General features: G+C 41.3%; 1 protein-coding gene across 1 annotated transcript in view; it reads right to left on the bottom strand.

Annotated features, from left to right (window-relative positions):
• The window catches only part of TDP1 (tyrosyl-DNA phosphodiesterase 1), an 85,451-nt gene extending 71,106 nt beyond the window's left edge, over positions 1–14,345 (bottom strand). The window contains exons 1-5 of the mRNA XM_023511516.1: positions 14,328–14,345; positions 8,787–9,352; positions 5,381–5,424; positions 4,169–4,224; positions 1,059–1,155 (exon numbers count right to left, since the gene is read on the bottom strand). Of these exons, the coding sequence (XP_023367284.1) occupies positions 1,059–1,155; positions 4,169–4,224; positions 5,381–5,424; positions 8,787–9,345 (756 nt within the window). The 5' untranslated portion in view covers positions 9,346–9,352; positions 14,328–14,345. The remainder of the gene's footprint in view (positions 1–1,058; positions 1,156–4,168; positions 4,225–5,380; positions 5,425–8,786; positions 9,353–14,327) is intronic.
• Positions 14,346–14,791: the final 446 nt, after the last annotated feature.

The following is a 14,791-nucleotide window of genomic DNA, read 5'->3' as shown; positions in this document are numbered from 1 at the left end:
AATGAATAAATACCAACTACCACACAAAGCATAGCACCCTACCCAGGGGGACAGCTTGAGGCTCCGTAGAAATTCTTCTGAATTCCTTTTTTCTCTTCCAAGTTTGTTTCTTGCTCAAAATGCCACATATTATATAAGACACTTTTAGATGAATAGCCTAAACAATGGGTCCTAACAAAAGCCCCAAACTCACTGGCTAAACTGTATTCTGACTGTAAAGTATTAGGACAAGATTATGGGAATTTATAAAGAAACCAGGTAATAGCTTTTTGGGGGCTTTTTCCACTTTGCCTTGGTCCCAGCAAACCAAGTGGATAAACCTATTATCCACTCCTTCGGGGATCTCTCATTGGGGTTAAATCATATGCCGCATACTCATATAACTCCCACAGACTGTTTTCTAACAGTTTTTTTAATCTATGGGTCTCTCCCAGTTAGACCTTAAATGTGAAAAAAAGAGCTGGAGACCACAGTCAACAGCTGCGTAAGTGAGATATGGTAACACACACATACAAAAACCAAACAGCTTTAGCTGCACTCACAAAAAGAAACCCACAGCCACCAAACTCCATCCAGAAGACCTGTACAGTGCTGAAATCCAGGTTTTGAGAGGCACACTGACAAACTGGATGGAACCAGAGGAATATTAGGCTGGGGAAAGATACAGAATCCATACTACACTGAGTACAACTTGAGAAGGTAAATGCTTGAATCTGAAAGAGAGAAAACTAAGGGAGATAATCACCTCAAAATACATGAATCACTGACATGTGCGAGAGGGATATTTATTTTGTGTGGTCCCAGTGGGAGAAAATAAAGACCAATGAGAAGTTAGGAGGAGGGAGACTTCCGGTCAACATAAAGAAAATTCTTTCCAACCATGTATCTACAAACGAGATGGACTATCTCAGGAAGTGTTTGAAGTTGAGACTAGACAAACACCTGTCGGTGACGTTGGAGAGAATACTTCTGTACTAGGTGGGATGGTGAACGAAGTCTCTAAATTTCCTTCCAACTCTCAGACTAAGCATGATCTCAAGTGGCAGTAAGCAGCTGACCTGGCAGAGGGAAATGTTTCCGTAAGGCTTTGCCTGGGCGTGCAAATCAGCTTTAGCTTCTCGTTTATCGCCGTGCACAAGCAGGATTGGTTTCTTCCTGAAAAGAGAAATATTTAAAAGATATCATTTATGAAGCTAGACTCTGGCCTACTTAAGACTAGCTTCCTTACCACCCAACTTATTTCTGGCTTTTGTGGTCACTGAATACAGGGGCTCATCAGCTAATGTTCATTCACCAGTTACCTTTATAAGGGGGCTACCCAGAAATCTCGGAATAATTATCTTTTTGGGCCCAAAGAACATATAGATGGCTCTGTGTTAATACACTTAAGATCATATAGATTAACGTTATATAATTATTGTTGTAAAATATAGTGGGTTTCTCTTTCCCTTCTTTTGGACCATGTAATGGATTCACTTTATACTACACCTGTATAAACCAGGCTCCTACTGTGTGCTATGTAATGAGCTAGACCCAGGATATAACTGTGAACAGACCCAGGCTGCTGCACCAAATGGACTTGCTAAAATAGGTAGTTAGATTTCAATAAAATGGAGCCCAAGATACAATGAAAGTGCTATATTTTTAAATTCAAGACAATATAACAATACTCTGCAGGAATAAATTTAAAAAGCTTTTAAGGGATCTTTGATCTTCTCTGGTTAATTCAAAGCAGATAATCCTTACAAATCAACATGTTTTTACAAGCTCTGCTAACACAACAGAAATTGGATACAAGCAATCAAACTAGACAAACCATAGCCTTTTTACATGTCAATCACGCTGCAGAATGATTTTTTTACCACACATGAAAGGACAATAATCAACTAGAAAGAATCATCACAGTGCATCACAAATGTTCTTCTGATATTAATGCCTAACTACCTCATGCCCAATAGCTTTACGTGACAGGTATAATGAAACTATAAAAGATGTTTTCCTTGTTTTCCTATTTGGGAAACATTTTTTTTGAAAAAGAAAACAGTATAGAGAACAATGTAAGAATCACATATCACCTAGAAACAAACGTTAGCAGATCAGCAGGTTGTCTTAACAGGATTAAATATTACTGATAAAAGTCGAAGTCCTCATAAATTCTTTCAAATTTATTGATTCTATGAACTATTATCCAAAGGCAGCATTCGAACAAAATAATGAAGTATAAACCCTTGTGGCCTGAATTTTTCTATATACAAGTCTGGCCGCTATCTAAACTTGCCATTTCAGTCACTGTTTATCCCTACAATGCTCTTGATGGCTTTCCTAAGATGCACTCAGCAATAAGGCAGTAGAAAGAGGACTGTTTTGTCCCTTTGATCACTGGGAGCCCAAAGGATATGGTATCAACTTGCTAGTACCACAAACTGGGTGGTTTAAACAGAAATTTATTGTCTCACAGTTCTGGAGACAAGCAGCCCAAGATCAAGGTGTTGGCAGGGTTAGTTGCCTCTGAGGCCGTGAAGGAAAGAGTCTGTTCCAGGCCTCTCTCCCAGCTGCTGGTGGCCTCAGGCATTCCTTGGCTTATGGATGGCCTTCTCTCTGTGTTTTCACATTATCTTCCACTAGTATGTATCTATATGAATGTCCTCTTTTTAAAAGGACATCAGTCACATTTGATTAGCACCCATCCTAACAACCTCATTTTAGCTTGATCATCTTGTAAAAACCATACCTCCAAATAAGATGCCATTCAGAGTCACTGAGGCTTAGAACTCCAACAGTTTTTTTTGGATGAGACATTTCAACCCATAAATACTAAAGGAATGGTAGCCTACATTTCGCCATTTCATGGTCTACGTGTTGAGGTCTTTGAGCAGACAAAAGAGCAGAAAATGCCAATGCCATACCTAGGGATACTTGCTGCCAGAAATAATCAGGACAGAGATTGTTGCCTTCAGATGGCTGTTCACCCCTTCTTTCCTAAACCCTGATTTTATTCAGGACAAGGTCGTCTCAGCTAAAAGCATTTCTAGCCTCTTTCAGAGCTGGTTATCATGATGCACCTGAGCTACGCTCAATGAAACAGATGTAGGTTTGTGTGGACCTCCACGGAGGCTGTTCAAACGGGCACAGCTGAAACGTGGGCCTTCATGTCCTCGCCTTTTCCTTTCCTGCTACCTGAAAGTCAGACAAGTGAGTCAGAGCTCTAGTTGCCAGCCTGGACAATGAAGTGACTCTGAAGAAGGAAGTCACACGTCAGGATGGTAGGACAGAAATACAAAGGGTGGGTAGGTTAAATCCCTAAGAACCACAGGGCCCCCCAATCCAGACCACAAACATCTACCACTTAGACTTGGGGGAATCTTCCACTAGGCTGTTAGAATCAATTTCTGTCTTATTTAAGCCACTATTATTTTGGGTTTTCTGTTGTATGCAGCTGAAACTAATCCTGTGTGTTACAGGTCAAAAATCAATCCCTAAGTACCAAAGCTGCTAGGGAAATTATATCTATTATTAGTGACAAAGGTTTCCACACCTTGACACCCTAAATGCATCAAGAATTCTGAAGACTTGACAATCATTCTCTTCTCGCGCATGTATTCTTCCACCATGCTTGATGTTATAGGCGTCCGCCACCTAAGTGTGTTAGAAACATGGACATGTGGCACATCACCGTTGTGATGCTACCTCTGTTTGGTCTGTATTGCCTAACATGGGATGACGAACTACAGAACTGAAAATTCATTACCTGCACAGCCTGGATAAGGGAAGACTCTACATGTGACCCCACCACCACCACCACCCCCCCCGACTTTAACTCCAGGAAAAGTCAGTTTGAGAAACACAGATCCTTGAAAAAGAACAGCAATGATGTGCAGAAGTGTGGCGTGCCAGCCATGTGTTTGGTGTGGTTTCAGGTATACAGAGAATATATGGAGATGGTCTTTTCCTTTAATTAATACTGCCATAAAATAATGTTGAGTTAGGATTTGTCCTTACCTACTTTTGGGCAAACAGAGAAAAATGCTAATATCTGTAAAAAGAACGTTGTCTATTTTAAATTGCACACGAACTTTATGGACACCCTACGCTGTATTTTAAGAAGTGGTTTTTGCGTTTCAAAGCCCCTTGCAGTTTATGCTTCCAGCTGTCACACTATGGAACTCACCTGAACTCTGGTGGATACTGTTTTATAAGCCAGTCCACGTCAAAGCAGTAGTTAAACTAGATGAGGGAAAAAGAGTAATTAAATCACCAGTAATTCCACCAAACAGTTCATAAGGAGAATGGTTTAGTTATTAGATTTAAGGAAACTTTAAAATAATGATGTATTACATATATTATTTATAAACCTGGAAGGTTATGCTGTAATGCTAATAATTAAACCTCAACTTCATCTTGAAGGGATTACGTGGTTTATGGAAACTGAATAAATGGAGCTGAATACACAAGAAAACACATTCTAAAGAAATTATCTCTGCACGCTTTGGCAACATTTGTACTTGTTAACAGGGTGATGATGCGTTATTTCTAACAGCTCTGAGATTAGTTTAAATAAAAGGGTTTACCAATTTATTCTTTTCCCCTTAGGTGATTATAAGACGATAGATACCCAGGATTTTCAGAAAAGAGCACTTTCTTCCAGGTTAACTTATTAGCTAGCTTTGTACACAGCCACCTGGGACTGGTATTCACTGGGCTTGTAACAATGCCATCTTGACCATAGTTTTGCACTGGTCTCATCCATGGGGAATCCCCCAGTGCCTGTGTAATCTTGGATACAGTAACTCTAGCTAAGTGAACACAGGGAAAAGCTCCCCATCTTCCATCTGGAGACCAGGACTCTCAAGGCCAAGCCAAACATAAAGGGCACAGAAAGCCACGCTTTCTTCAGAGACATGGCCTTTTTTCTGACTGTTGAGTCTAAAGTACTAACATTCTTGATGCAAAAGGACCAGCTCTGTCAAGAAGAAGCCATAAAGCACAGTTTCATATTTTTCTAAATTAAATCAAACTTAGAGTTGGCCTCTACTCACCCACACCTCCCCAGGGGGTTGTACCAGAGTCTCATGGGATTATCAGTGTCCCTCCAAAAATTCTTTTGGGCTGGACTGTCCAAAGTGACTTGGATAATTTTAGAACTGGCCAGTCCTTGTGGCCTGATTCAAATGCTCTCCTGAGAGTGACAGCTATGTTCTATGCTGACGGTCATGGATCCCACAACTGTGTGCTTGGTTCCAGCCTCTAGGGAGGTGACATCTTGGGGACTCTGCAAGAGATTGAGACACAGGTCCCCACCTCTCATACTTTCTTCTGGAGTTAATTATTTATTTCCTCTCACCTGAAGGGGGAAAAAAAAAAAAAACAACAGTAAACTTACCTGAGCTGAAGAAACAAGTGTCCCAAATAGAGGAGACAAAATATCTGAGAAGACAAAAGATATAAATCTAATTCACACTCACATAAAAATTCTCTAGTCTTATTAAACACTTATTCAACACTCACTGATAAGATTTGGCTCAGAAAACAGTTCAGTGTAAAGTCATTACAAAGCTTACATATTTTTTAATGTTAATGTTTCATAAAACTCAAGAAATTTCCCCATCGTGTTTATTATATTTTTTATAAAACAAGGCAAAAACTAAAATCTACAACTTCAGAAACTCAATACGGACAATCACAATCCATGTTCTTTCTAGATCTCTCAATTTTTACCCCTTTCAAGTACCCATTTGAGTTCCTCTCCAAGAAAACTCCTAATCCCAGACTAAGCAAGACGACTTTCCTTTCCAAGTGCCTCAAAGAACTTGCTTTCTGTGAATGACAGGGCAGAGGCACTCACAATTTTAAACTTACATTCCTGGTCATCTCCAAGAGGTCCCACTTTGCATCCACTCAAGCTTTACATATAGGTTGGAAAGTTTGTGTCTCAAACTACATCACAAAAGTACACGTTCATCATGATCTTCCATTATACCAGCTGCACCTACAGAGGACCCACTAGGTGAGAGAAACCATTGTTGGCACTTCCCATGTACTACTCTTATTCTTCACAGCCACTTTCTAAGCTAGGGTGTTATTTCTGTTTTATAGATAGCAGACAGGGTTTGAACCCAGGCTCTCTGGCCCAGCACCTCTGCTTTTACATTAAACTTTCTCTGAAGATCAAGAGAGGTCTTATTTATCTGATATTTACTGAGTGCCTCTGATCTTCTAGACAATGAGTTAGATACTGGGGTACAAAGATTTTAAAAGAACAACAACAAAAACCCTTAAGTTAGTTCTCACCTTTTTGAGAGAATTGCACAATTAAGAGATAAAGTGCAGATAAGGTGTGGTGACTCATCCCTGTAATCCTAGCACTTTGGGAGGCTGAGCCAGGACAAATTGAAGCCAGTAGTTCCAAAGCAGCCTGGGCAACATACTAAAACCCCACTTCTACAAAAAGTCTCAGCTACTCAGGAGAATTAGACAGAAGGATCCCCTAAACCAAGGAGTTTGAGGTTGCAATGAACTATGATGACACCACTGCACTCTAGCCTGGGCAACAGAATGAGGCTGTCTCAAAAAAAAAAAAAAGAAAGAAAGAAAGAAAAAGAGTAATAATACATTTTGGGTTTGGGCACACCCACATCTCTTTCTATCTTTCTAAGTTCCCCTCATATTTCAAGAGCCATTTGAAGTTCCTCTTCGTCCACAAGATCTTCTAAATGATCTATCATTATGGCATGACAGGATATTTGTATCAAACAGCGTGGATTCTAGCACTGGAATGCCTGCGCACAAATCCCAGCTCCACCATTTTCCAGTTCTGTGACCCTGGGTGTTTTATAAACTTTAGATCCATCATCTCTCCAAGGAGGACAACTGTAACATCTACTCGTATTTGCTGAGGATTAAGGTATAAAATATAGTAGACCTGCATAGTTGATCACCTCCCTATACTGACCACCTCATGTTGACCTAATTTTCACAGACCCGACATGCACCACACGTAATCAGTGGAAGTTCTTTATGAAGACCATCTCTACATGTTGACCAGTTTCGACAGTGCCTTGGGAGGTCAACTTATAGAGGTTCTACTATGTAGGAGCTCTTGTCATATTACCTCTCCTTTCTCAATATTTTGGTACCAAAAGCTTAAATCACAAATATTATACCATACAACTTAACACTGGTGCTCTATTTCCTGTGTCAATCTCTCTCAAAACAACACTGACAATGGTCTGTATTTCTTCAAAGTACCTACATAAGAGTCTCAGATAGAAAACCACCTGTAGAATCCAACTCTCTAGAGCACTGTTTTTCAACAATTTTTATCTCACAGCACACTTGGACCTATAAATTTCCACATCACACTTAAATTATGTTGATCAAAAAAAAGTAAAAAAAATATATACTTACTGTGCTTTGAACTTTTGAAAATAATTTATGATCTTTAAAAATTTTCACGGCACACCTAATTACCTCTTGTAGCACACCAGTGTGGCATGTCATACCGGTTGAAAACTCACTGCTTTACAGTCTAAGTACTCCAATAATATTCCTACCACAGAAGAAATGTAATGCAATGATGTACTGGATATGTAATACTGTTGGCAACAAACATAATTTAGTCTTGAATATGGGCCTGAAAAACTTAATCTGAAATAAGGGTAATAATATTTGTTGTAGGTGTCTGGCTTGTGAATATATTATACTGGTCATTTCATGTAGTTGCTCCCTTTTTTCTGAATCTCCATTTTAAACATCAAAGCTCACTATAACCTAAAATTCCTGGGCTCAAGGAATCCTCTTGTCCCAGCCTTCTAAGTAGCTGGGACTATGCGCCACTACACTTGACTAATTTTTCTATTAACTGTAGAGATGGGGTTGCACCATGTTGCTCAGGTAGTCTTGAATTCCTGGCCTTAAGTGATGGGCCTACGTTTAGGACCGCACAAAGTTATAGGATTTCAGGTGTGAGCCACTGCACCTAGCCTGAAGCCTCAATTGAAGGATGAGTAAACCAAAATTCAGAGAATGGTATGTCCTGGTTATCCTAGGATAACCTGTTAATCCACACAGCAAATGAGTAGTAAGACCAGGAATCCTCCCTCTGATTCTAGAGCTCCTGTTGTAGGAGCTCCTCCGCCCCCACTTCCCCACCACCACCGTAGGTTTTACCTGGGGAATAAGGAGAACCAAAGACCACTTTTTGATTTTTTGATTCATAACCAAAACATCTATTTGCATTCAGGCAGGTTTTTTTTTTTTTTGCTTCTTTACCAGGAAGCAAAACTAGACTTTCAAGCACTGGCTCTCAAACCCTATTAGGTGTTGGAATTCCCTAAAAAGCTTGTTAAAACACAGATCTCAGGGCTTCCCTCTCAGTTTGAATCAAGGAATCTTGGATGGCCCCTTAAGTTTGCAATTTAACAAGTTCCATGGGATGCTGCCTGTCCAGGGGCCCTTGAGAACTACAGTTGTAAAGTATTTGCTACTTTTGTCAATAAACTGTTATTGATCAAGTTTAATCTTCAACTTAAAAGTCAAACAATTGTAAACATTGTGGTAAGTGTTATAAGGAGTTGAGCTACAGGGTTTTGAGAATTGCCCTCTCATTGCTTGAGCTAACAAACTGCAGTTAAAAGAATGAACTTGCTGGCAAATTTGTTGTTTTTTTCCCCTGAGAGTAGTTAACATCACAAAGGGTTCTTGGAGATCATTTTGAACTTCCTTTCCTGTTTCAGAGGGGATACTCTCAAGTGCAATTCACAGCTTCTTGACATCCAGAATCCTCTTACCCTTGATGTGAAGGGCTCCCGAGTTGTACTTTGGCTTAATTCCTGAGACTCTAGTAAGGTAAAACTGGAAGGGATTCCCTTTATCCAACATGTCCCAAATATCCTGGCCTTCCCCTGATGTTTCGTATTCATCTTCCTCCTCTTTGAGCCTATGACAGGCAGGAGTGCTATGATTTCCAGTTCTTTGGGCAGTGCCATCCTGGGGGACAGAAATGTCTTCCTCCTCTTTGACTATCACTTTCTTAGCCTGCTTCTCTGGCGTTTCTGGTTGTAGCTCATCATCACTGCTGGAGAGACACCAGCCTAGGTACTCCTGAGAGTCACTTCTCTGCCTTTTGGGAGGTGATCCTGAATCTGTATTGTTGAATTTCACAGGGGATATTTTCCTCCTTTGTGCAGCCTTCCGGGCCTCGGAACAGGTGTATCTTGGTTCATTTGTTGCTTCCTGCCCAGCATGGGAGAGAAAAGAGGTAGATGGCTTGTCCAGCTTTGGCTTTTCATCCTCGCTTTCATCACTACTGGATATTGTCCACTTTCCATAATCACCCTCCTGAGACATTATACTTCTGAAAACGAAAGGCGAAAATATCATCATTTCCCATTCATTCACAAAGCTACTGGCAAAATAACGTTATTGCTCTCACTGCCCTGTCACATGAGCTCCTGCAACACATATAGTGCTTCTGATGCTTATCAGAGGCTGAGCCACCTAACCAAAATCAGTTGTTAGGTGGGTACAGCTTGGACGTGTTCGTTTTTATCCATCTGCTAAGGGATTTTGACAGATTAACTAGCAAAAATCCTAGTCACCTTTCTCCTTGGTATTTCAACCTAGACCTTGTTCTTAGATGCCCTTAGGAAAGGGGGTTAGAGCTAAACTCCAAAGAAAGACTAAACTGTTCAGTCTTGACCCTGAAGCTTTCAATGGGTGCTTCAGGTTAAGAGGAAGTTCAAGAGTAATGCTGACTCAAATGCTTTAAGTCTAATTAGAATTTACAAATCCATCTTTCACCTAAGCAAACATCCACAAGACTTCAATGATTATGCATATCTTACTTCTCCAAGGACAAGCCATTTACCATAAAGCTTAAAGCCCTCAAGATGAACACCAAGTGACCAGTTCTTGTGTGTATAACATCTGTAAATATGTCCATGAGGGACCAACTAACTTAAGAGATAATTATCTTATTGGCCATATCATAAATCAAACTATTAAAACCTGAAGAGAAAGAACTTGTACTAGAGCAAAATTTCTAAACCACACAGTATAATCTCCACTTCCTTGCTCTGAGAAGAGGAAAGGACATAAAACAGGCTCTTCTCGTTTTACACTACAAAAATCAACAGTAAAGGGGCGCCTAGATTTTCCAGATAGCTGAAGAGCTATTCCTTAATGATACTTTTAACATTTAATACGTGACCCAGAGGAAAATTACAAACCTTAAGATTCTGTGTTTAGATTAGTAGACCATGTTTGAGTTTTTGCTGTTTTAAAAAGGCTGAATAGGATGCATTATGAGTGGGGTAAACCAAGTCAGTAAGTGGCACTTGGTCTGCAGGACCTACATTCCAAAATAAAAGGCTTGATTCTACATCAAAAGATTTGCATATGAATGCATGTTTCTGTCTTTTAAAAACCTTAAGTATTTATTTCTTTTCACAATTTCTCACTTACCTGACTTTTTCAATTAATTACCAGCCAAGTCCATCAAGGCTTGTTCTGTAAATTACATTCCTAGGCAATTTTTTGCAAGAGTACATTAAGACAACAATTTGGCCCACTCTCCGTGACTCAGGTTGTTACTACCCCACTGGTATGGACACCATTTTACAGCCGAAGCCTTAGGGACTACAGATAAGGATGAGATCACTTGTTCCTGTAATAGTCTAGGTTTTTGAGACCTCAGATCTATTTTCTAAAAGCTTTCTATTTTTTGCGGTTTTGGCCAGGGCTGGGTTTGAACCCACCACCTCCAGCATATGGGGCCAGCGCGCTATTCCTTTGAGCCACAGGCACCACCCCTATTATCGAAAAGTTTTGCATTCCTTTCCGCTCAGTCCAGTCTACATATAAAAATTGTTAGAAGGAATATATTTTCCCTAAATTGCTTCCTTATCTACTAGGTTAAAAACCAGCTAACTAAGCTAGTTAGAATTGTATTATGAGTTAAAATGGGTCTGAATGCCAGGTTTTCTCCATGAAAGAGATTCAAACTGACTTAGTACTTAACACCTACTTGAGCAACTCAGGTGTGATTTTTTTTTTTATCTTTTTGTTAAAACAGAAATGAAAAAACCTTGGATTCTTTAAGTGTTCCAGAGTCATTGCTGGATGGAGGTATTTAAGCTGCCATAATCGCTTTGTGAGAACTATTTTTGTGGCTATAGTTTTGTGACTTTACACTTCAGGAAAAAATACTTTGAACTCGAAAACAGCTCTACAGCAAGGTGTTTAGTAATAGAATCTTCAACTACAGTCTTCAGGTAGTCTAGATTCCTTTTCCATTCTAAAGCAAATAGCAGCTCTATTTTGGGGGAGAAAGGCCATTTGCAAGACTTTTAAGGGGTACCAAACATCTCTTCCCTAGGTGAATACACCTTGTATTATAACTAAACAAGAAGGAATTCCAAAGCCCTGAGAATTCCATATGCATTGTGAAACCTTCAGCAACTCTGAACTAGTCAGAGGATTTCTAAGGTCTCTAGTTTTTTTATCTACATTTTCTAAAACCACATGCGAGTGGAATTCCACCCAACAAAATAGGACAAGTGGATAAAAAATAGCTCTGGCAGACAATGCTTTGAGAACAAAGTCTTTTTAGGGGGGGCCTTTACATAAAGTTTTGGACCTGCTGACACTCAAATATGCCTGAGAGTTATTAACTAAAGGCAAATAACCCAATACTGTTTATTGGATTACAACTGAGTGCAACAGATCAATAAAACTGTGTCTTCTTCAGTGTAGCAGGTTACCATCCTCTGTGAAATGGAGGATGTGGCCCCATAGAGAGAAGCTAGTTGTTGGTAAATGATCAAACAGGGACGTTTACTTTGGAGAACGGGATCTGGACACCAGTGCCAGAACTTTTTTCCCACACAGGCACCGGTTCCCAGTTGGCTAGGGAGATTTGTAATCAACTCAGATGATTTTATATAGAACTCATGAGTTTTTCCCCAACTGTTTACCATCTGTCTTTGTGGACAATGCCTGATACAGCATCAGTGAGACTGAAAGAACTGGAATACAATACAGGTGGGCTGAGTGCTAGCATTCAATCAGGACAGCAGTGATTCAAAAAGTGCAGGTGTCTGGAACTTGAAATTAACATTTCATTAGGAAGGTACTGCAACAGAATGCCTGGAAAAGAGCAAAAATACTTTCCGTCCCTTTAGAACCTTTTTAGTCTTTTTGAGAACTAAAACTTGCATCCCTGCCTCAGCTTATTATCAGGAGAGGGCTCTTAAGAGTTGTCCTGGCAGCCTGGCCTAGAAAAGGTGCCTGCCAGGAATAGGATCTATCAGAAAACTCCCCCTTTAAAAGACTTATTTCTGTTTATGGGAAGGAAATGGTTGTTTTGTGACAGGAGTTGCCAAATTAATAAATTTCCCTTTCCTTTCCCACAAAGGCCGTGTCCTAGCTTTTTCATTTGGCCTGGGGGACAAATACCAACCGTACCTCCCTTTTCCAATCTAAGTTCCTTGTTTAAATCAAGGAGAAAGTTGTAGTTCTGTAGAAATTTTTAATCTTGCTTTTGGACAAATATCGAGTTTGGGCTCTTCTGCAGGCACCAATATTTACCAATGATGGAAGTCATTTTATGCCTCCATTATGCTTATGAAAACAGAATAAAGTTTTTCAGCTACTGGGGAGGCTGAGGCAAGGAAGGTCACTTGCTCCCAGGATAGAGTTTCAGGTTACAGTGACCTATGCTAGACTCCACTACAGCACTGTAGCCTAGAGGACAAGCAAGATCCCGTCTCCAAAACATAAATCAATCAATCAATCAAAATAAAACTTGCTGTTTAAGAGACAGCGTTTATGCAGAAAAGTGAGTGGATTCAAGTAAAAACATTAATACGTGTGTTAAAATAAAAACTAGGGAGGGAGGTGAGTGAAATTTGGCAAAGATGACACTAAAGAGGACGAAAAATGTAAAAAATGTCTCATCATACGCCAACTCAGGGCACAATTAGAACTTCCATTAATGACTTTAAGAAATATTGTAAAGCACTCCATTTAGACTTGTTAGTGCTTCCTCTCCCCCAACCATCCTAGACACAGCTGGGGCATTTCTTGTCCACCTTCAACTCTTCCTTTTCATAGAGCTTAAAGAGGATCAGGTGGGCCTGGGAGCCAGGCTCAGCAGCTGAGGCCCTTTGTGACCAGTGGTGGGTAAACACGGGCCCTAATTTCACACCAGTCATTCCCAGATGGTAAATGAGGACTTGGGCAGATTAACTGCTGAGGCTCAGTTTCCTCATCTGTAAATGAGTTATCATGCTTAACTCCCAGAGTTCTTTAGCTTACGCAGTTACTTTGTACCAAGCAATGGGAGTAGGGAGTTAACAACATACAGGATCTACACCAGAATAATTTGATTTCTGTGTGGAAGAGACAGACCCAACATAAATTTTAAAAAGGTAATTGCAGACATTTTGAGACAGAAAAGACAGGGATGCCCTTACTTTGGAATACTCTCTGAAGAACATTTTAAGTGAGACTCAATGAAAAGGATCTCGCCAGCTAAGAGAGTGAAGAAGAGCATTCCTGCAAAAGCTAATAGAAGGATGTAACCCAGGTAGACTGTGGTCCAGGATGAAGGGGATAAAAAGAGAAACAAGGCGGGTTAAAGACGCTTGATTTTGTTCTAAGAACAGGCCCTCACTGGGGGCTTTAATAAAGACAGAGCCTAGTCCGGTTTCCTTTTTTAAAGTATTACCTCTGTTACTATTCCGTATGGAGAATGGTGTGCAGGGAAGATACAAGTCAAAAAGAAAAGGCTCCTGCGGAGCTCAGGGAGAAGTGGATGCGGTGAGAAAGCAGCGACAGCTGCTAACTCTATGTGCTCACCCGAGGGCAGGCACAACCAGAAGGCCCTTACCAGTACAAACTCATTTCATACTCACAACAACTCTACACTACGTACCACGACCATCCCCACTTACCAGGAAACTCGGCACAGAAAGGCTAAGCGCTGGGCGCGCGGTGAGCACTCATCATGCCCTGGCTTTTACTAACTGTCCGAGACCACCACCCGTTAAGTGGAGACGAAATGAGAACCTCGGCAGGAGGCCTCTCACGCCCACACTACGGGCAGGAGTTGGGACTCTGCTAGGCGGCCCCTCTGGGGTCAGGGGTGCTATTACTAGAGGAAACCGAGGCCCAGAAGGCAGGGGGGGGACTCGACCCACTTGTCTTCCCCGGCGCCGCTTCCCTTGCGGCCCACCTCCAGCTCTGCCGGACCCCAAAGGCCAGAAGGACCGTCACCCTGCAGCAGGAACTTAGAAAAAGCGCCGCGCCGGCAGCCGCAGGACACATACCTGATGCACCACAGCGCTCGAATCCAGTCCCTCGGCGCCGCCGCGCATGCGCGCAGTTCAAACCCTCCAGGCCGCGGCGAGCGCCTCTCAGATTTGGCCCTTTCCCTTCCGGCAAGCCTGCCTCTGGGTCCTAAAGCCCGCCGGATCCACCGGCGCAGTCCTGAGCTTCCCCGGGAGCGCGCGGAGGGGAAATCGGCCTTCGCTCGCTTCCGGCTCACCTTCCGGTGACTTCTTTAAAAAAAAAAAAAAAAGGAGGGAAGCCTTGCGAGATGGCTCACGCCTGTAATCCTAGCCCTTTGGGAGGCTGAGGCGGTGGATTGCTTGAACTCAGGAGTTCGAGACCTCCCTGAGCAAGAGGGAGACCCAGTTTATACTTAAAAAATAGAAAGAAAAAAAAAAAACACGAAAAATCCCCCTAAACTAGTCCCCTGTTGTGGAGGTGTCTGTAGTCCCACTTACTTGGG

The sequence above is a fragment of the Otolemur garnettii genome, unplaced genomic scaffold (genome assembly GCF_000181295.1).
Source record: "Otolemur garnettii isolate 467f Iridium unplaced genomic scaffold, OtoGar3 scaffold00020, whole genome shotgun sequence".
Taxonomy (NCBI): domain Eukaryota; kingdom Metazoa; phylum Chordata; class Mammalia; order Primates; family Galagidae; genus Otolemur; species Otolemur garnettii.
The sequence above is the reverse complement of the archived record's forward strand: the minus strand, read 5'-3'. Positions and strand labels throughout refer to the sequence as shown.